Source organism: Oryx dammah, unplaced genomic scaffold (genome assembly GCF_014754425.2).
Source record: "Oryx dammah isolate SB20612 unplaced genomic scaffold, SCBI_Odam_1.1 HiC_scaffold_8, whole genome shotgun sequence".
Taxonomy (NCBI): domain Eukaryota; kingdom Metazoa; phylum Chordata; class Mammalia; order Artiodactyla; family Bovidae; genus Oryx; species Oryx dammah.
Genome location: NW_024070192.1, coordinates 44,630,525 through 44,653,500, shown reverse-complemented (window position 1 = coordinate 44,653,500; position 22,976 = coordinate 44,630,525). Strand labels below are relative to the sequence as shown.

The 22,976-nt window shown below is 40.4% G+C and overlaps 1 protein-coding gene across 1 annotated transcript in view; it reads left to right on the top strand.

Moving 5' to 3' along the window:
• The window catches only part of MYO1D (myosin ID), a 361,445-nt gene that overhangs the window by 129,426 nt on the left and 209,043 nt on the right, over positions 1 to 22,976 (top strand). Inside the window, exons 13-14 of the mRNA XM_040244025.1 lie at positions 5,389 to 5,463; positions 11,403 to 11,535. Of these exons, the coding sequence (XP_040099959.1) occupies positions 5,389 to 5,463; positions 11,403 to 11,535 (208 nt within the window). The remainder of the gene's footprint in view (positions 1 to 5,388; positions 5,464 to 11,402; positions 11,536 to 22,976) is intronic.

The window sequence follows — 22,976 nt, the reverse complement described above, 5'->3', positions numbered from 1 at the left end:
TGCCACCTCCTCTTTGGGGTGTCTGTATTAAATCTCCCTCTGTTTCTGTTTTAAAACTACACTTGTGAATGCATCTAAGGCCCACCTGAATAACACGAGATGAATTTCTTTTCCCGGGATCCTCAATGTAATCACATCTTTTACCATACAAGGTAATATTCACAGTTTCCAGGGAATTTGACAAGGCTTCTCTGAAGGCTCGGATGGTATAGAATCTATCTGTCTGCAACGCTAACCCACTCAGAATTCTTGCCTGGAGAATCCCCATGGACAGAGGACCCTGGAGAGCTGCAGTCCATAGGGTCACAAAGAGTCAGACATGACTGAGCAGCTAAGCACAGCACAGCACCTCTTTCCAGGGAGGCATTTTTCAGTCTGCTACACTTAGCATGCTTTGTCCACCCACACTGCTTATTATCTGGTTTTTGTTTACAGTCCCCTGTTTTCCTTTCTCCTTATTTTTGATGCTGGGAATTCTATTCACATAACCCATTACAGGCAGAGATTAAACAACAAAAAATGGAAATGATCATCTCTTTAAATGCCAAAGAAGCATTTGAAGAAACTTTAATAGCTGTTCCTGATTTAAATTAAAACTCTAGAATCATCCTCAATGGTGAAAAACTGAAAGCATTTCCCCTAAAGTCAGGAACAAGGCAAGGGTGCCCACTCTCACCACTACTATTAAACATAGTTTTGGAAGTTTTGGCCACAGCAGTCAGAGCAGAAAAAGAAATAAAAAGAATCCAGATTGGAAAGGAGGAAGTAAAACTCTCACTGTTTGCAGATGACATGATCCTCTACTTAGAGAACCCTAAAGACTCCACCAGAAAATTACTAGAACTAATCAATGAATATAGTAAAGTTGCAGGATATAAAATCAGTACCCAGAAATCCCTTGCATTCCTATACACTAACAATGAAAAAACAGAAAGAGAAATTAAGGAAACAATTCCATTCACCATTGCAATGAAAAGAATAAAATACTTAGGAATATATCTACCTAAAGAAACAAAAGACCTATATATAGAAAACTATAAAACACTGGTGAAAGAAATCAAAGAGGACACAAGTAGATGGAGAAATATACCATGTTCATGGATCAGAAGAATCAATATAGTGAAAATGAGTATACTACCCAAAGCAATCTATAGATTCAATGCAATCCCTATCAAGCTACCAACGGTATTTTCAGAGAACTAGAACAAATAATTTCACAATTTGTATGGAAATACAAAAAACCTCAAATAGCCAAAGCAATCTTGAGAAAGAAAAATGGAACTGGAGGAATCAACCTGCCTGACTTCAGTCTCTACTACAAAGCCACAGTCATCAAGACAGTATGGTAATGGCACAAAGACAGACATATAGATCAATGGCACAAAATAGAAAGCCCAGAGATAAATCCACGCACTTATGGACACCTTATCTTTGACAAAGGAGGCAAGAATATGCAATGGAGAAAAGACAATCTCTTTAACAAGTGGTGCTGGGAAAATTGGTCAACCACTTGTAAAAGAATGAAACGAACACTTTCTAATACCATACACAAAAGTAAACTCAAAATGGATTAAAGATCTAAACGTAAGACCAGAAACTATAAAACTCTTAGAGGAGAACATAGGCAAAACACTCTCCGACATAAATCACAGCAGGATCCCCTATGACCCACCTCCCAGAATATTGGAAATAAACGCAAAAATAAACAAATGGGACCTACTTAAAATTAAAAGCTTCTGCACAACAAAGGAAACTATAAGCAAGATGAAAAGACAGCCTTCAGAATGGGAGAAAATAATAGCAAACGAAGCAACAGACAAAGAATTAATCTCAAAAATATACAAGCAACTCCTGCAGCCCAATTCCAGGAAAATAAACAACCCAATCAAAAAGTGGGCCAAAGAACTAAACAGACATTTCTCCAAAGAAGACATACAGATGGCTAACAAATGCATGAAAAGATGCTCAACATCACTCATGATCAGAGAAATGCAAATCAAAACCACAATGAGGTACCATTTCACACCAGTCAGAATGGCTGCAACCCAAAAGTCTACAAGCAATAAATGCTGGAGAGGGTGTGGAGAAAAGGGAACCCTCTTATACTGTTGGTGGGAATGCAAACTAGTACAGCCACTATGGAGAACAGTGTGGAGATTCCTTAAAAAACTGGAAATAGAACTGCCTTATGACCCAGCAATACCACTGCTGGGCATACACACCAAGGAAACCAGAATTGAAAGAGACACGTGTACCCTAATGTTCATCGCAGCACTGTTTATAATAGCCAGGACATGGAAGCAACCTAGATGTCCATCAGCAGATGAATGGATAAGAAAGCTGTGGTACATATACACAATGGAGTATTACTCAGCCATAGAAAAGAATACATTTGAATCAGTTCTAATGAGGTGGATGAAACTGGAGCCGATTATACAGAGTGAAGTAAGCCAGAAAAAAAACACCAATACAGTATACTAATGCATATATATGGAATTTAGAAAGATGGTAATGATAACCCTGCATGCGAAACAGCAAAAGAGACACAGATGTATAGAACAGTCTTTTGGACTCTGTGGGAGAGGGCGAGGGCAGGATGATATGGGAGAATGGCATTGAAACATGTAAATTATCATATGTAAAATGAATCACCAGTCCAGGTTCGATGCATGAGACAGGGTGCTCGGGGCTGGTGCACTGGGATGACCCAGAGGAAAGAATGTGGAGGGAGGTGGGAGGGGGTTCAGGATGGGGAACACATGTACACCCATGGCTGATTCATGTCAATGTACAGCAAAACCAATACAATATGGTAAAGTAAAAAAATTAATTTTTTAAAAAAATACCTCTAGAATCATAAAATAATATGGCTCAAAATTATCACCCCCATCTGCCAAACTAGCCGTTCGTGTGGGGATGGCACAGTTTTCCACTTTTTCTGGTGCTGTTTCCAGATTCCAGAATCCTGAAGAGGGAAGATCCAGTGATATACAGATGCCCGCCTCTGATCACTCAGGCCACACTCACCAGGTGCCCTCTTACAGCTCGGATCTGCATAGCTGCAGAGCTAGACTTAGAGGCCACACGGGGCAGCCACTCTTTCACAGATGGAGACATTTATGCATGTGTGCCATTGTTTCCCATCATCAGACAGCAAGTTTACCAAATAGCTGAGACAATACCTAGGTGTCCAGACTCCCAGTCCAGAGAGCTAGCCGGCCCCATAGAGGAATATGTGATGCCTCCAATTCCCTTTCTGTCTCTCCTTAAGCCTTTCAACCCTTTTCTAGATTTTTACTGGGTGTCTTCTGTGTGCCCAATACTTTATAAAGTATGATCCCTGCCCATAAAGAGCTTTCCATGTAAGATGCATACGTACATGTGTGGGTTTGTGTGTGTAATAACACACAGTATTAACACACACACGTGTGTGTATATATATATATATATATATATATATATATATATATATATGCTGTGCTTAGTCGCTTAGTCGTGTCTGACTCTTTGCAACCTTTTGGACTATAGCCTGCCAGGTTCCTCTGTCCATGGGAATTCTCCAGGCAAGATTTCTTGAGTGGATTGCCATGCCCTCCTCCAGGGGATCTTCCCAACCCAGGGATCAAACCCAGGTTTCCCATATTGCAGGCAGATTCTTTTCCATCTGAGCCACTGGGGAAGCCCAAGAGTACTGGAGTGGGTAGCCTATCCCTTCTCCACAGGATCTTCCCAACCCAGGAATCAAACTGGGGTGTCCTGCATAGAAGGCGGATTCTTTACCAGCTGAGCAGGGAAGCCCCATGTAGATGTAGATGTATATACATACACACATTTGTATGTATATATAGATAGATAGATACAACAAAAGATAGTTGAAAATAATTTCCATATGAGTAATAACATGTGTTTTCAGAATAAGCAAATACCTTTAACTGTGTGTGATAAACCCAGATAGGCAGATGCTGATTGTTAGGTGCTAGGAATTATTTTTCTAGGAAAAAGTGGGAAGGATGCTAGAAAGATTCAGGATCTTTAGCCCATTTGACTGGAGTGTATCCTTTTGGTGGCATAGAGAAGTAGAAACACCTAGAAAAGTAGACTGAGATCAAATCACAATGAGTCTAAAAGGTCAGAATAAGGACTTTGAATTGTAAGGGTCTGATGATATAGTAAGAATCAGGTGACTATGGGTTCAGTCAAAAGCTACTTGAAGGTACTAGGAAGAAGACCAAGGTTGGAGGAGGCAGGGAAATTATTTTGGGCCTAAAACTGTGCCCATGGGCAGCACGAAACTTTCTTGCAGAAAGAAACACTGGAACAATATAAGACTGATGAGGCGTCAGAGTTAGAGATTGGAGAATTGTCTACAGCAAGGGTCCCCAACCTCTGGGGTCTAATGCCTGATGATCTGAAGTGGAGCTGATGTAATAATAACAGAAACAGAGTGCACAATGAATGTAATTCAGTTGAATCATCCCCAAACCATCTCTTACCCCCACCCCAGTCTGTGGAAAAACTGCCTTCCACAAAACCAGTCTCTGGTGCCGAAAAGGTTGGGGACCGCTGGTCTACAGTGATGTGATTGTCCAGGAAGAAAATACAGTCAGGCAAGATAGGAGAGCTATAGGGAGCAGCCACCTCTAGAGTTGCTATTTCCCTAACCTCTTAGCCTGTCTTGATCATACAGAATCACCCTGTGCTGTTACCTTCTCCCCACAATTTACTTCCTCTGGATCCACGCCAGTGACTGCAGCAGGGCAGCCCCTTGCCCACCAGCTGCAAGTTTACTTTGAGACCTTACTCACATCCTGCCCTCCACACCATGAATACTGACCTTTTCATTTCCTCCCAACAACCTCGCGCATGTGCCTGCTTCCACACCTTCGTTTAATGTTGCCCTGTATAATCTGCCTTCCTCTTTCTCTTCTGCTTATCCCAATCTTACCATCCTTTGCAGTTCTCCTTGGATCTTTTCTCCCACCCTGAACACAGTGAGCAAGCCTTAGGCAAGTCATCTCACCTCCTCACGGATGAGGCTCTTAGATCCTGTACGTTGCTGTTTTGCTTTTATCTTAGGAACGTGGGATGGCACACACAGCTATCTTTTTAAAAGTCAGCATCTCGAGGTAAGCCACAAACCCATGGAGTGATGATCTTAGTCGTAGTGATGGCACTGATGTTTGGCCTCCTTTTGAGGGACAGAAACATCACTCTGTCTACAGAGTAGGCAAATTTGATATTCTTTAACTCAGAACTGGGTGGGCAAGCTTTATACAAGATTGATGGCATTATTTAACAGTAGAAAGGCTTGTAGACTTCTAGAAAAGCTTAGAAATGGCTCTCACTTGGTGAATAATGTGTTTTCCATGTTTCTTTTTTCTCAACTAGGTATTCTGTCATTGGTTTTATTGATAAAAACAAAGACACTTTATTTCAAGATTTCAAACGCCTCTTGTATAACAGGTAGGATTAAAATTTTATTAATCGTCTTTATATTTAGCTTGCTGACACATATATTACATAATAGGGATGCACATGATTATTTCTATGTGACAATTTTAAGAGTTTTCTGGCAATTTGTATACCTGTTTGATCATACTTAGTGAGTGAAATCATCTGTTACTTTATGATGATAAAATCTATAAACTCAGGGCAGGGACCCTGTTACTAATACAGTGTTCCTCAATTTCCCTTGGGTTTCCTCGGTTTCTCTCTTTACTGTTGCTGTCCTTCTTGTCCCTGCCAGTGTACTCAGCAGTCCTCAGGCCAGGTCAGTGGTGATGGGAGGGTGTCAGGAAAGCTCTGGACCAGCTGAAAGCTTTACACACTCTGATTCCCACTGCAGTGTCTTTGCCTCCAGCCAAGGGACCACCCTAATAATAGAGTGGCTTTCACATCAGTGGTGATCAATGCAGAGTGGATAGAATCTTCCCACAACCCAAGAAAACGTGAAAAAGTCATGGAGAAATAAAACCAAGCAAAGGATAGCAAGTTCACATCCGGTACAGATACTTCGGAAAGAAGGCTCATGAAGAAGAGAAGCTTCCTAGCCAACTGCTTATTTTGGTTAAAGTGTCATCGCTCATGTATTAAGTCAGCTCAGCCCACTGGCCAGTAGGTCATCGAAGATGTATGGAGCACCTCTGAGCCACACATTCCCCTATGCTCTTGGGGTTCAGCTGTTGAAAAAAACTTGGACAAAGTCCCTGCCCTTCCGAGGTCTTTTATTCTAGTGGAGATGACAGTTAATGATAAAAGACAGAACTTTCAGCTAGTGTCAAGTGCTCTGAAGAAAAACAAAGTTAGGTGAGAGATTGAGGGTATAGACCAAGAAGGGCCATGGAGGTGTTACAGGTAGTATGGTAGGAAAAGGCTCCTTAAAAGAAGGGTCATTTGAACCGAGCCCAGAGTGAAGTGTGGGTGCAAACCATGAGTATGGGGGATAGCATTCAAAGAGAGAGAAAGACTAGTTCACCAAGATGCTAAGGTGGAAACGAGCATGGGTGTGTTGACCGCAGGAAGGTCAGTGTGGCTAAAATCAGTGAGGGGAGGGGAGAACAATCACGAATGACTGCAGAGAGGTCCACAGGCCCTGCTCATAAAGAGTCCATGAGCCAGGTACAATGGGAAGCCATTGGAATGGATGATATGATGTCTGTTCTAAGGAAATCACTGGAAACGCTGTGTAAAACCCAGATTGTGGAGGGCAGGAGTAAACATGGGGAGACCAGGTAGGAGGCTGGTTTAGTGATCCAGGCTGACACGTGGGTGGTGGTGACAGAAAGGGAAAATGGTCCAAGTGGCTGATATTTTGAAAGTAGAACCAACAAGATTTGCCGATGGGTAGAATGTGTGATGGAAAAAAAAAAAAAAGAAGTCAGAGACGATGGGGACAGGATACTTGGTTGTGGGAAAGACAGAGGAGGTGCTCATTTTGGGGGAAAATAGAGAGTACCGCTTCGAATATGTTTTGTGGGAGGTGTGTCCTGGACATCCATCCAAACAGGCAGTTGCATGGGTGCATCTGAAACTCAAGAGTAAAGGCGGGAACAGAGAAATAAATTCATGGTCGTCCGTCTGTTGATGGTACTAAAAGCATTGTCCTGGTTGAGATTATCTAGGGTGAGCATAGACGAAAAATAAAAGAGAGAAGAGATTGAAGGATGAATCCCTGAGACACTCCACCACTTTGAGTCAAGCAGGGAAGGAGGAACTAGCAAAGGAAGCTGAGAGCATGCCTGTGAGTTAGGAAGGAAGCCAGGAATCCGGTGTCAGGGTGGCCAGGCCAAGTAAAAATGATCAACTGTGCCAAACACCATCAAGAGCAGAGTAATGTGAGGAGCAAGATTCACCACTGGATTTGCTAACATGAAGGTCAGTGGAACCCTGACAACACTGACTTTAGCAGTGTTGTGAAGACAGATGTCTGACGGAAGTGGGTCAAGAGAATACAGAAAATGAGGATGAGGAGACGGTGGGTTTCAACCGTTTTTTCCAAAAGGTTTTGCTATAAAGTGTTTCGTCTGTGTGGATGAAGCCTCCAGGAGCAGAGATAGAGCCATCAACCCTAGAAAGGCACAGAGGCGTGGGGGTCTGAGAGGGAACCCATGTAAGAACCAGTGTGGGGAGGAGAGACTTTCAGAAAGGAGTTTCAATGAGTGGCTTGTCAGGTACGGTGCACTCATTTTGAGGGAGAAACCAAAGAGTCTGGCAATGCTCTTTATAAAAAATGTCAAAAAGTCAGATTGGAAAAACGGCCTCAGTTGTCCCCGGCAAAGTCAGGGCATGTTGCCCAGGGGAGGCAGTCAGGCTGTGTACCAGGAGGCCGCACAGGGTGGCATCCATTGTGTGCGTGGGTGCTAAGTCGCTTCAGTCGTGTCCGACTCTTTGCGACCCTATGGGCTGCAGCCCAGCAGGCTCCTCTGTCCATGGGATTTTCCAGGCAAGAATACTGGAGTGGGTTTTTGTGCCCCTCTCCAAAGGATCTTCAGGACCCAGGGATTGAACGTCTCCCGCCTTGGCAGGCAGGTTGTTTACCAGCGCCACCCGGGAAGCCCAGAGGTTCGGCTCACTGAGAGCAGCGCCACCTTCTGGCGGTGGATTCTGGTAACCCAGCTCACAGGACTAACGCAGAGACAGAACAGCGAGTGGACTTACTCCCAGCAGACAATCAGGCAGTCCTAAGGGTCTCGCGGTATGAAAGCCTTGCATTGGTTTACCAGGCTCTTCTTCCCTATTGGAAACCTGTCTGGGAAATTAAATGGAACTCTAGTTTATTAACTGACAGTGAAAAATATTATCCAGAGGATGCTCAGTTGCTTGGTAAGCCTAGAATCAGAACAAAGGAACTTAGATGAGTCTAGTAATTAAAGACATTTCACGGCAGGGATGGTCTTGCCAAAGGTATAAAAACATAAAACGTTGCAGCTTATTGTATATATTGCCAATAGTAGGAGAGGTCTTGCTAGTGGGATGAAAAGTCTTGAAATCATTTTAAAACTATCCTCTTAGTATTTAAATGGGCTGCCTTTGCCTCTGGATACTTTGTGATACTTCCATGGCTAAATGACCTCCGTAAATTTTTAATCCTTTCTTTGTATCTGTTTAAAGAGTAATCCTTGGATCTCTAGTTCTGGAGCGTATGCATGCATGTATGCTTGCACGTGTGTGTGTGTAAAGGGAAGGAGACAGGAAGCAAGTAGGTGGTATGCCAGGTGCACGGGCCACTCTTTTGCTCTCTCTCATTAGCCAGCTAAGTTCTGCCTTCTCTGTTACACATAATTATAAGTTTCTGATAAATATGCTTCCCCTTTAAGGAAAAAGCTCTTTTAAATATTTGAAGATTATGCTGACTTACCAACCTCAGAGTTCTTTCTCTTTGAAAACAATTGAACTTGTCTATTTTGATTCATTACACATCAATTCTACTGTTTGATGATATAATAATAATAGGGACTTTCCTGGTGGCCCAGTGGCTAAGAGTCCCTGCTCCCAATGCAGGAAGCCCGGTATGTTCCCTGGTCAGGGAACTAGATTCCACATGCTACAACTAAAGAGCTGGCACAGCCAAATAAAATAATAATAATAAACATCTTATTTCCAGCATTCACACCACCCTTCATTCATTAGATAGTGTCTAAGCAATGGCACCCCACTCCAGTACTCTTGCCTGGAAAATCCCATGGACGGAGGAGCCTGGTGGGCCACGGTCCATGGGGTCTCTAACAGTCAAATGCGACTGAGCAACTTCACTTTGACTTTCACTTTCATGCATTGGAGAAGGAAATGGCAACCCACTCCAGTGTTCTTGCCTGGAGAATCCCAGGGACGGGGAGCCTGGCGGGCTGCCGTCTATGGGGTCGCACAGAGTCAGACACTACTGAAGCAACTTAGCAGCAGCAGCAGCAAACAAGGCCAAAAGTGAGCAGTGTAGAACTGGGGATAGAAACTGCATAGACCCAAAGACAGTGACTTTCTGTCTTTGACATGCATCAGGATTTTCAAAGTGCACACACTCTACTTTCTGGAAATTCTATTAATATTCCTTTGGTGTTACAAAGGCATTCAGGCACGATGGGCACCAAAAACTGAGAACCATTGCCTCAAGTTCTCTCTCTGCTAAAGATTGGAATGGTAAAGTTAAAGAAAAGCAATATACATTTATGTGGTCATTTTTATTGACATGTTATCTCTGGAAAATTATGGAATGGGACTAGAACATAGTAAAACTGGGTCCATGAACCACAGATCATGCATTATTTTATAGCCACATTTGATGGCAGTTGGCACGGCTTGCTGGCAACGGTCAGGGTCAGGAATATTTCTCTGCCTTCATTCACAGACTAGCCAGTCTTCACCTCACTGTTATCTTCTTTGCTCTTGTCCATTCTGGCAGTTTGCTACTATTATTTAGAACCTCTGTGTATGGAAATTTACTAGATGTTTGGGAAACCAACTCAATTTTCTCAATTTTATGCCAGGGAAAGAAAAGTGGGCAAAATGATGACAGCAGTAAACACAATTAGCAGAAAAGATCCATGTTAAGTTTTTTTTCTATTCTCAACCCCCAATTAAGAAAGAAAAAAATCTGACGAGAGAAGTTTTCAGAAAACAAGCAACATTTCAAATTCCAATTATTTCAAAATCAAAAGCACCAAGTGTTCTGTTAGTTTCAGGTATACAGCAAAGTGAATCAGTTATATATATACATATGTCTGCTCTTTTTTAGATTTTTTTTTCCCTTATAGATCATTACAGAGCACTGAACAGTTTCCTGTGCTATACACAGTAGATCCTTGTTAGTTATCTATGTTATAGATAGTAGTGTGTGAATGTCAATCCGAACATAACATTGTAAGTCAACTATACTCCAATAAAAAGTTATTTAAAAAAAATCAAAAGCACCCAAATGAAACAGGAAGAAAATCAGAGCCAAATAAGGAATATATCACTTTTAGCCTGAAAACTGGCCTCAAGTTTAAGAATTGGATTGCAACCATCTTAGTGTCACAACAATAAAATACTGGAGCTGCCAGCACTACCTATAAGTGTGATCATAATTCAGCTGCAGTAAAGGGATTTATAAGAAGATAATGTAAAAGTGGTTAGTTTCCGTTCCTCTCTGTATTTTTTGAGAGACCTGGCTTTTTGTGGTGTATACTGTATGCATATTTGTGTCCATTAAAAGCTGCTTTCTTGAGGCGCGGACTTGTGGGCCCATCAGGGGAAGGAGAAGGTGGAATGAACAGACGGAGTGGCACTGACCTACACTGCCGTGTTTATAAAAGAGCTGGCTGGTGGGAAGCTGCTGTATGACACAGCGGGCTCAGCTTGGTGCTCTGTGATGACCAAGAGGGGTGCGGTGGGGCTGGGAGGAAGGGAAGTGTGAGAGGGAGGGGATATCTGTATACATATAGCTGATTCACTTTGTTGTACAGCAGAAACTAACACATTATTGTAAAACAATTATACTCCAGTTTTTAAAAAAAATGCTTTCCCTTTCCTGATTTCTGACGTGACCTTGAGGATCATTTTCCTGTTTGTGATTTGTTCTCATTCTTGTAACAATCACCAAAACCATTTGATTTTAGGTATATGGTATAAGAGCTATGTAAACCATTAGAATATCCTACGTAGTAATAGCAACGCAGTCATTGAAAGAAATTGAAAGAATTTTTCGAAAGTGCTGTGGCTTAGACACATCTTCTCATTTTGTGGTGTGGTACCTGCCATTATACTCTCAGCCTGATTTTCTAGGTGGAATCATTTGTTCAGTCAGGCCTAGTGAGTTGCGTTTGCAGTGCAGTTGTGGCTCCCAGGATACAGTTCAGCAGGAATGCTGAGCAATTCTTAATCCACTTATTTGAATGTAGCGTTCAAGCCCCTCTTTCTGTGCTTCTCAGTTCAAATCCTGTGCTGAAGAATATGTGGCCTGAAGGCAAACTGAGCATTACAGAGGTGACCAAGAGACCACTGACTGCTGCCACCTTATTTAAGAATTCTATGATTGCTTTGGTAGACAACCTTGCGTCAAAGGTAACTACTTTCATTTTAAAATACCCGTTTTATTTCATGGATTCCCTCTTGACATATGTTAATGAGAAAGGTATGTGTAGTATTTGCTTTTTAGGTAACTATAGTAAATAAAATTGAAGAACATGTATCTTAAATGAATGTTATAATAATTCTTAATACTGTTTTTTTGTTTTTTAACATGGCTTGGTGAAACAGTTTTTTATGTCCCAGATGAATGATCTTCTTAAATTTAGGCCTTTTATATTGTTGTCATCAACAGGAAAGTCTTAATGTGATCTTAAAAAAATAAAAACAGTATACTACAGGTATAGTATGTGCCTGATAAAAGAAATTTTAGACCTGTGCTGAAGACAAGGCCTGGCATTAAAAAAAAAAAAATCTTGAGTTAAATTGTCTTGTACCATCCTTATACTGTATCTGAATACAAATTACAGATAGAGTTTTAAGAGGAAGTTTAGTATTTAAGTGTTGTCCTTAGGCTGTTTTAAATAGTTGAAATAAAAAGATGCACTATGGGCCATCGTTTGTGCTTGTGGTTGTTCCTTTGAGGTCTCATCCTGTTTGATAACTTGAGTCTGAGATTTTCTTCCCCTTGAAGAACAGATTTCTACTCTTAACTGCTGCTGTTGACAAGTTTGATAAATTAGGCAGCATTCTGGGGCTCATTATTTTTAGTTCCTTCATTTTTATCTTTCTCTCCTGGTGTTTTTCCAGTGTATTTTTTCTTCTTCATTTTTGTCTTTTTTTTTTAATCAACTTCCTCTCTAAACACTTAAATCTATAGTATTTTTGGTTACTTCACTGTGGATAAATTAGGCAAATGCCAGAAGAATACATCTCTTCAGTAGCTTTCTGTTCTTTTCGTCAGGATTCTTTGGCCTCAGGTGACAACAAATAAGAACAGTGTGTTGGCTTGTATAATCAAACCGCCAGAAAGGCAGAGAGGGTTAATGATACCAGAGCTGTAGATTTGAATACCCTTAAGAACCCTCCTCTTGTCCCTCAGCTTTTCTCTGCAAGTCAGCTTCAACCTGCCTCATCCAGCAAGAAAAGTGAACCTAGAAGAAAGGCGTGGGACACGAGAAAGAGAGTCGCACACAGAAGCTTATAGAATGTACTTTATAAAACACATTCGTTGTAAATATATTGTTTGTAAAATATGTTCAAGTTTATTAACCAGAAAAGAGTCATTTTTATTTTCAATAGTTGGTAGTTCAATGTTCATTTTTTAACGTTTGTTTATTGGTGGCTGTGCTGGGTCTTCACTGCAGCCTGCAGAGGCTTTTCATTGTGGCATGCAGGCTTTCTCTAGTTGCAGCACAGAGGGCTTCGCTGGTTATGGAGCCACAGGCTCTGGGGCACACGAGCTTCAGTAGTTGCGGAGCGTGGGCTCAGCAGCTGCAGCTCATGGGCTCTAGAGTGCAGGCTCAGTAGTCACAGCGCACAGGCTTTGTTGCCCTGTAGCATGTGGGATCTGAGTTCCTCGACCGTGTATCACACCCATGTCCCCTGCACTGGAAGCTAGACTCCTAAGCACTGGTCCACCAGAGAAGTCCTGTTACATTTTTTAAATAAAAATTCTAGGACCATTTATCATTTCTGTATGGAGAATTGCATTCAGCTGCTAAAACAAATGAACCCCACCCCTACCCCCAAAATTAATGGATTAAACAGAAGAGACATTTATTTCTCTCTATGTAAATGAAGTACGGAAAAAGGTATCCCAGCACTGGCATAGCAGCTCTAAGGTTGTTAGAGACTCAGGTTCCTTCTGTCTTTCTGCTCTACTGTCTTAATGCTTGGCATCCATCTCCCTGGTCCAAGATGGCGGCTGGAGCTTCTTCCTTTTTAAAGAGACTTCCTGGAAGCCTCATATAGTACTTTAGCTCCATCTCATTTGGTGTACTTAGTTGCCAGAGAAGCTGGAAGTGCCTTTCATTCTGGTTAGCATTGCTCCCAGCTAGAAGTAAGTATTCTGTTTCAAAGTAGGAGAAAAGTACTGTATATGAGGTAGGCAGCTCGTCTAGCAGTCTCTGCTACAGCTCCCCAATCTCTGTGTGTGTAGAGATAGGGAATGAGAGAGGGAGCAGGGACAAGCAAAAGAATAGAGACAACCCATCAGTCCAGAAAGCCAGTAAACCACAAAATTCATGTGATTCACCCTATTGCAGTGTTCATGTTACTGCCATGGTCTGGAACTGAACCTGCAATAACACCAAGGTTTTGCCGTGTTGTTTACAGGAGTTATTATATCTAATTAATACTCTGCAGAAAGATTAAGAACAAAAAGGTGGATAAAGACATATCAAGCCCCCTCCCCCAAGAAAACTGGTGAAGGCAATATTAATGTGAGAGAATGTAAAATTTAAGGGGGAACTCTATTAAATACAGATAGACTAGTAATAATAAAAAGAAAATACTCAATAAAGCCATTTTGAACTAGGTACCTAACAATACACCCATGATGGTACTTAAATTCTAAAAAGCAAAAAAAAAAAAAAAAGAGACCCTGAAAAATGTAAAAGGCGAAAAAGGCAAAATTGACAAATTCACAATTCTAGAGGGAGATTTTAAACCATCTCTACCAAAAACTGATAGATCAAGCAAAAACCTTAGCAAGAGTGCAGAAGCTTTGAAAACCGAATTTAAACTTTAATCAGAAGATCTCTGTACCCAGGGGATAGGAAATACATATTCCTTTCAAGTATACATGGAACATTTTTAAGAAATGACCATAAGCTAGAGCACAAAGGAAGTCTCAACTGTTTTAACAAATATATATACAGGTGTATTCTCCATCCTCACAACAAGTAAAATAAAAACCAGCACTTAAAAAGTTTTTTTTTTTTTTAATATGCTTGAGAACTTTAAAAAAGTGTTCTCCTAAATAACTCACAGGTTGAAGAAGAAGTCTCAATGGAAACTACAAAATATGTGAAACTGCATGACAAAGAATTTATCAGAATCAGTAGAATACTCCTAAAGTGGTCCGCTTGTTATGCCTTTATTAAAAAAAAAAACAAAAAGGAAGATCAAAAGTAAATGAGATAAGATACAATTCAAGAAGTCAGTAAAGGGAATCCAAGGAAAATCTAAAGAAAGTGAGAAAATAATTTTTAAATAGCAAAAACTAAAAGTAATAGATCAAAAAATTAATTAGACCTTTTAAAAATTGATTTTAAAAAGAGAAAACAATATTCAGAGTGAAAAAAGGTTACAACCTCTATTACAGAGATTTTTTTTTTAAGTATCAGACTATTACAAACAGCTGTATGCTAATGAATCTTAAAAATTAGTTTTCTAATAATAGAATGTGTGTGTGTGCTTAGTTGGGTCCAACTCTTTGCAGCCCCATGTACTGTAGCCTGCCAGGCTCCTCTGCCCATAGAATTTTCCAGGCAAGAATACTGGGGTGGGTGCCATTTCCAACTCCAAGGGGTCTTCCCAACTCAGGGACTGAACCTGAATCTCTCGTGTCTCCTGTATCGGCAGGAGGAATCTTTACTGGCACCGCCTGGGAGGCACTAGTTTTCTAGAATAATGGTATCAGGATTAACTCAAGAAGAAATAGAAAACCTGAATAAATCAGTAACCTTAGAGATTCTGAATCGCTAATCAGAAGTCTGCCTTCTTCCAACTCTGCCAAGAACTTCAGGCCCAGATGGTCTTATAGATAAGTTTCATAAATCCTTCAAGGAGCCAGTAATTCCTATCATACATACATGGTTTTGGAGGATGGGAAGAAGAGAAGCCACTACCCGATTTATTTTGTGAGATTACTATTACCTTAGTACAAGGTTAACATGAAGAAAATGAAATTAGAGGTGAGTTTCACCTAGGAACATAAACATGAAGATTTTAAAAATACATGTGAGTAATGCATTTGATGGCAATAGGGTGAACAAAGCGGCCTTTTAAAACCAACTGAAAACAACCAGAAAGTTAGGTAAACTATAAAAAAACAACTTCCTGAATACAGTCATGAACTAGCGAGAAAGCAAGGAATATGTAGGCCAGGTGGTGAGTGAAGGCAAAAATTAACTGAGCGAAGGGAAAAGTGAGGAGAGCACCATGCTACTTTCCCCTCTGGGCAGTTGTTGAAGTGGGTACGTTTACGTGCGGGTACCTTTGAGTATGGGTGTCCAAGTACTGGGTCCTTGAAGGGAAGCCCAGGGCCTGCTCAGAGTAAGGATCACAAACCACATGCACACTCACAAGTATGTGTACACCAGCTGCACAAAGCTAGGTCTCTGGAGGGTCACCTCTTCTAAGGGCTAGCTCTGGAAATAATCCCTCACTGTCTGAAAGGAAAACTGCCTGCCTTGGTCTTTGGCACTGAGCCAAGTGGAGTGAGTGAACCTCCCTTGAGAATTAATAATCATAAGCTGGCTTTGATGAGATATGCAGTCCAAACTCATACCTAGGTGGCCTGAAAAGGCTGAAGCCAACAATTTAAAGTGGTCCATCCGGGTCTGGTATTGCCCCTGGGCATCTGATGAAAGCAAAGAGAGGAAACCACCTTCATACCAGACCTTAAAGAAATAGAACTTCCACAGATGGTGTTCTAAGGAAAATAAGCAGTTCATAGTAAAGGATCACCACACATATAAAGAAGCAAAACAGGACACAAGGGAGGTGAGACTAAACACAGACTCATGAAAATGTCTTATACAGATTTATCAGAAAGACTGCCAGAATGTTTAATGTGTTTCAAGAAATGAAAGCCCTAAAAACATGAGAACTAGTAACTGAGAGCAAGTGACTAGGCAATTGATAGAAATAAAAGCTCAATAATTAAAATGTAGAACTCAGTAGATAGATTGAACATTGGTTAAGACAAAGCTGAAGAGAGAATAGGGAAATGAAAAACAGAATTCAAAGAAATTATCCAGAATTTCACTTAGTCCAAGAAATGAAACTTCTAAAAGACATGTTAAGAGACATGGAAGATAAAATGAAAAGGTCTAATGTGCATCTAATCGTGGAGAGGAGAGAATGGGCAGAGCAATATTTGAAGAAAAAGAAAAAGAATTTCCAGAATGATGAAAGAGACAGTCAGGAAGTCCAGTGTATCCCAAGTTAGAAAAATTAAAGGAAATCTGCCCCCAATCCTCTAGTAAAACCCCAGAATATCAAAGACAAAGAAAATACCTTAAAAGCAGATTAGCTTTGAAGGAGTAACAGGCCTAGAGAAAATAAATCAAAATTCTATACTGAGAGAGTTCATTTTTCATGAACAACAAAGAATCTTTCTGAAAAAATAAAAACAGAACCACACTAAAGGAAATTCAGTGGGAACTTGAATAGAATTTATATCCTACTGTTGTGTGAAAATTATATAAATCTTGTTGTTCAGTTGCTCAGTTGTGTCCAACTCTTTGTGACCCCAGGGACTGCAGCACGCCAGGATTCCCTGTCCTTCACATCTCCCAGAGCCTGCTCAAACTCTTGTCCATTGAGTCGGTCCTCTGTCATCCCCTTCTCCTGCCTTCAATCTTTCCCAGAATCAGGGTCTTTTTCAATGAGTTGGCTCTTCACGTCGGTGGCCAAAGTATTGGAACTTCAGCATCAGTCTTTCCAGTGGATAATCATCAATAGGTTTATTTCCTTAAGGACTGACTGGTTTGATCTCCTTGCAGTCCAAGGGACTCTCAAGAATCTTCCCCAACACCAAAGTTCAAAGGCATCAATTCTTTGGTGCTCAACCTTCTTTATGGTGCAACTCTCACATCTATACATGACTACTGGAAAAACCATAGTATAAATCTTAATTATGTCGAATTGGTACATAATGCTTTTCAGGTCTACTATGTTCTTCTACTACTCTATACATTCATTCTATTAATTCCTGAGTTGATATTGAAACTCCAACAAAAATCTTAATTTATCTACTTAAAAAAATTGTAATATATAGTGGAACTCTATGTATGGAAATATATATGTAACTTTATTCTGTCTCCTATAAATGTGTTATCATAGTTTTATAGTTTAAAAAATAAAATAGATAAAAAGCAAAGAAAAAGGAAATTCTAAAGGATATATATCAGGTAGGAGGATGTCTGATTACTGAATGAAAGTCTGAAATGCAAAATGAAGAGCAAAGAAATTGTTGAATATGTGGATGCATATAAATCAACTGACTATAAAATAATATTACATTTGATTTAAAATGCAGGTTAAATAGCACAATAGTATATAAACTGGAAGGGTGAGTGATTATATTTCAAGTGTTTAAGGCCCTTGGTTGTTCAGGAAAAGGATAAATGTATTGATTAGCTTATGACTCTCATGAGTTATAAGTACATGTGCAATTTTCTAGTGTAGTCATTAAAATAATAGAAATGAGTTTTTAACTTACAAGCTAGTAGTTGGGGGTAGGGGAAGTCAGAATGAGAAAAGAATCATCAGTCCTAAAAAACATAGGAAAGAAGAGACAGAATAACATAGGAAAGCTGGGACAAATTAAGATGTTAGAGAAAAATCCAAGTATATTAATAAGTACAGTGAATGTAAATGGAAAAAAATTGTCAAATCAGATTAAAGAAAAAGAATACAGATACATTAGAAAAACCAGAGGAACCAGAGTTCAAATTGCCAACATCCATTGGATCACAGAAAAAGCAAGAGAATTTCAGAAAAACATCTACTTCTTCATTGACTACACTAGATCACAACAAACTGTGGAAAATTCTTAAAGAGATGGGAATACCAGACCACCTTACCTGCCTCCTGAGAATCCTGTATGCAGGTAAAGAAGCAACAGTTAGAACCAGACATGCAACAACAGACTGGTTCAAAACTGGGAAAAGAGTACATCAAGGCTATATATTGTCACCCTGCTTATTTAACTTATATGCAGAGTACATCATGTGAAATGCTGGGCTGAAGCTGGAATCAAGATTGCTGGGAGAAATCAATAACCTCAGATACACAGATGACACCAGAAGTGAAGAAGAACTAAAGAGCCTCTTGATGAAAGTGAATGAGGACAGTGAAAAAGCTGGCTTAAAACTCAGCATTCAAAAAACTAAGATCATGGCATCCAGTCCCACCACTTTATGGCAAATAGGTGGGGACACAGTGACAGACTTTATTTTCTTGGGCTCCAGAATCACTGCAGATGTGACTACAGCCACAAAATTAGAAGACGCTTGCTCCTTGGAAGAAAAGCTGTGACAAACCTAGACAGCATATTAAAAAGCAGAGACATTACTTTGCCGACAAAGGTCCATATAGTCAAAGCTATGGTTTTTCCAGTAATCATGTATGGCTGTGAGAGTTGGACCATAAAGAAGGCTGAATGCCAGAGAATTGATGCTTATGAGCTGTGGTGTTGGAGAAGACTCTTGAGAGTCTCTTGGATAACAAGGAGATCAAACAAGTCAACCTAAGGGAAATCAATCCTGAATATTCATTAGAAGGACTGATGCTGAAGCTGAAGCCCCAGTACTTTGGCTACCTGATGTGAAGAACTGACTCGTTAGAAAAGACCCTGATGCTGGGAAAGATTGAAGGCAGAAGGAGAAGGGGACGACAGAGGATGAGATGGTTGGATGGCATCACTGACTCAATGGACAGGAGTTTGAGCAAGTTCAGGGATATGGTGAAGAACAGGGAAGCCTGGTGTGCTGCCGTCTGGGGTCGCAAAGAGTAGGGCACGACTGAGCAACTGAACAACGACAGATACATTGCCACTTATTAGTGACATCTAATCCTAACAGAAAAGTGGAAAGTTTATGTTTTAAAAGATGTATCAGGCAAATTCTGACATTCCAAAGTCACCTTAATCAATTTCAGGACTTACAGTGGCTCAGCAGTGAGCTGTCTGCCTTCCCTGGAAGTGCCAACCTGTCTTCCATTCAGCTTGTAACTCCCGAGTTTAACTCCTCAGGATTCCAGACCAGAGTGGAGTCCTGCGTCCGAGGACTCAGGCTCCAGCTTTCATCCTCCAAGCCCCTCAAGGCTGCCAGCAGCTGTGCTGAGCGTCATCGCTGCCTCTATAGATCGGCAGACAGTTGCCTCGAAAATAAAAGCGGACCTCAAGGCCAGCTTTATCCCCCCTGGACTTTAGTCTTCTTGGCTATGTTATTAGCTCTTCATACAATGACGATTTCGCCCATCCCCCCATAATTTTGTATAGCACATTTTTCCTAGTGACTTTCTCAGGAAGGTTGATAGGAATTGCCTAGTCCTTCATCACTGGAAGTGAAAGTCCCTAACTCCTGCTTTTTTGAGTTCACACAGTGGTTTTTTTTATTTAAAAATTTTTAGTTATTCATGTATTTTATTGACATATAATTGACATATAACTATCTGTTTTAGGTGTACAACGTAATGACTTGACATTTGTATATTTTGCAAAATAATCACCACAGTAAGTCTAATTAACATCTATCACCATACATAAACCATACATAAACTTTTTTATGGCAGAAAGTGAAGAGGAACTAAAAAGGCTCTTGATGAAAGTGAAAGAGGAGAGTGAAAAAGTTGGCTTAAAGCTCAACATTCAGAAAACTAAGATCATGGCATCTGGTCCTATCACTTCATGGCAAATAGATGGGGAAACAGTGGAAACAGTGTCAGACTTTATTTTGGGGGGGCTCCAGAATCACTGCAGATGGTGATTGCAGCCATGAAATTAAAAGACGCTTACTCCTTGGAAGGAAAGTTACGACCAACCTAGATAGCATATTCAAAAGCAGAGACATTACTTTGCCAACCATAGTCAAGGCTATGGTTTTTCCAGTGGTCATGTATGGATACAAGAGTTGGACTGTGAAGAAAGCTGAGTGCCAAAGAACTGATGCTTTTGAAGTGTGGTGTTGGAGAAGACTCTTGAGAGTCCCTTGGACTGCAAGGAGATCCATCCAGTCCATTCTAAAGGAGATCAGCCCTGGGTGTTCTTTGGAAGGAATGATGCTAAAGCTGAAACTCCAGTACTTGGGCCACCTCATGGGAAGAGTTGACTCCTTGGAAAAGACTCTGATGCTGGGAGGGATTGGGGACAGGAGGAGAAGGGGATAACAGAGGATGAGATGGCTGGATGGCATCACGGACTCGATGGACATGGGTTTGAGTGAACTCCAGGAGTTGTTGATGGACAGGGAGGCCTGGCGTGCTGCGATTCATGGGGTCGCAAAGAATTGGACACGACTGAGCAACTGAACTGAACTGAACTGATAAGAACTTTTAAGACTCTCTCAGCAACTTTCAAATGTACGATATAGTATTATTAACTATAGCACATAGTATTTTTAAGTGCATGTCTCATTGCCACCTTGATTATAAGTCTTTTGAATCTAAGGAATGACTTCTACCAATCTTACCTCTCTCTTGATACCTCATGGGCTTCCCTCGTGGCTCAGCTGGTAAAGAATCCACCTGCAAAGTGGAAGACCTGGGTTTAATCGCTGGGTTGGGAAGATCTCCCAGAAAAAGAAACGGCTACCCACTCCAGTATTCTGGCCTGGAGAATTCCATGGACTGCATAGTCCATGGGGTCGCAAAGAGTCAGACATGACTGAGTGACTTTCACTGATACCTCATAAAGCACTCTGAACAGATGGTCAGTAAATTAAATGAACTTTAATTTGCCATTGGCTCTATTTGATACTGTTCAACATAGGCTAAGTAAATGAATATCTAAACCTAGTGTCTTCTGGCTAATGTATATACTGATTAGTGTCCTTTGGCGAGGGCTTTCCAGGTGGCACTAGTGGTAAAGAACCTTCCTGCCAATGCAGGAGATGCAAGAGATGCAGGTTCAATCCCTGGGTCGGGAAGATCCCCTGGAGGACGAAATGGCAACCTGCTCCAGTATTCTTGCCTGGAGAATCCCATGGACAGAGGAGCCTGGCAGGCTACAGTCCATAGAGTCTCAAAGAGTCGGACACGACTGAAGTGATTTAGCAAGCATGTACTTTGTCGAAGGATGTTTTTCTCATAACATATAGGGAGAAAAAGGATTAAAAGTGCCAGATGATAAGATCACTATTAACTTTTGTGACTTAACCTTAGTAAGATGCTTGGAATTTGTCAAATTTAGGATTTCTTAGGTTGAGTCAGTCTGGATATTTATAAGGAGAGAGGAGGCGGCATTTATAAATTGAAACAGAATGCTGATGAAATATAGAGAGAGCATTTGCACTGGATTCCTTATCTGAAGGTTTTTATATTACTAACCAGGATGAAAGGGCATTCCCCACCCCTTAGTTGGGTGTGAGGGTTACCCCTTTCTGGGCATAATCAGTCAACACTGGTAAAATTCCATTCAACTGGTTTCTGTTTAGTAAAGTTATTTACATGACTCAAATGATACCTTATACTAAGATTGCCTTGCCCACATGATTGCATAAATTATTGAGTTCAAAATATTTTCTAATTCACACTGTAATTTTCTTTTTGACCCAAGGATAATTTAGAAGTATATTTCTTAATTTGCAATCATCTTAAGATTCTCTAATTATCTTCTTTCTCTTGATTTCTAACTTAATCTCATTTGATCAGAGGATATACTCTGTGTGATTTCAGCCCTTAGAGATGTAATTTTTCTTTAGGTATTAGAATTATTTACACTTAATAGTCTATACACAGTCATTAGGTCAAGTTGCTCATCATATTATTGTCCAGTGTTTCCGCATTCTTATAATTACTTTGTTTTTTCAGTGCCGAAATGTGATAAAACCTACTGTAATTCTGAATTTGCCTACTACTTAATATGCCTTCCATTTTTGCTTTAAATATTTTGTGAATTTAGTAAGCTTATTCAAGTTAGAACTATTATATCTTCCTAGCATTTGAGTCATTTATCACTATGAAATCTTTATTTCTGTATTGATTTTTGCCTTAAAGTCACTTTTGCAGGAATAAAATAGTTAAAACTAGCTCTTTTGACTAGGGTTTGCATGGTCTGTCCTTAAAACTTTCCATCTTTCCATGACTTTATGCTTTAGGTATGACTCATAAGTAGCATACAGAGTTAGTTTTGGCTTTTTATTCATTCTGGCCATCTCTGTCCTTTGAATAAATCATTTATTGCATTTACTCTTAACATAGCTACTGTATGTTGTTTACAAATTGACCATCTCCTTAGTGCTTTCTATTTGTCTCTTCTCTATTTCTTTTTCTTCCCTTTCTAACCTTTTTGACTGATTCCTGTGGGTGAAAGGTAAGCAAAATTCTATTCCTTCTGCTTGATATCCTCAGTTAAATTTCTGGCTCTGTTCCTCTGTTCTGACATATATCAACCATATTACTAGGCAACATCACTTAAGGTAAAAATTACCCCTATTGATAAATTGCACCTGCACTGGGAAAATGAGAAATGTCTGGTGGGAATGTCATACTTTTGGCTTCCTGAGTGTGGTGACTCATGCATTAGGCATGTCCCTTTCAAGGACCCTGGAAGCTGTATCTTTAGAGTTGCTATTAAGAGATAC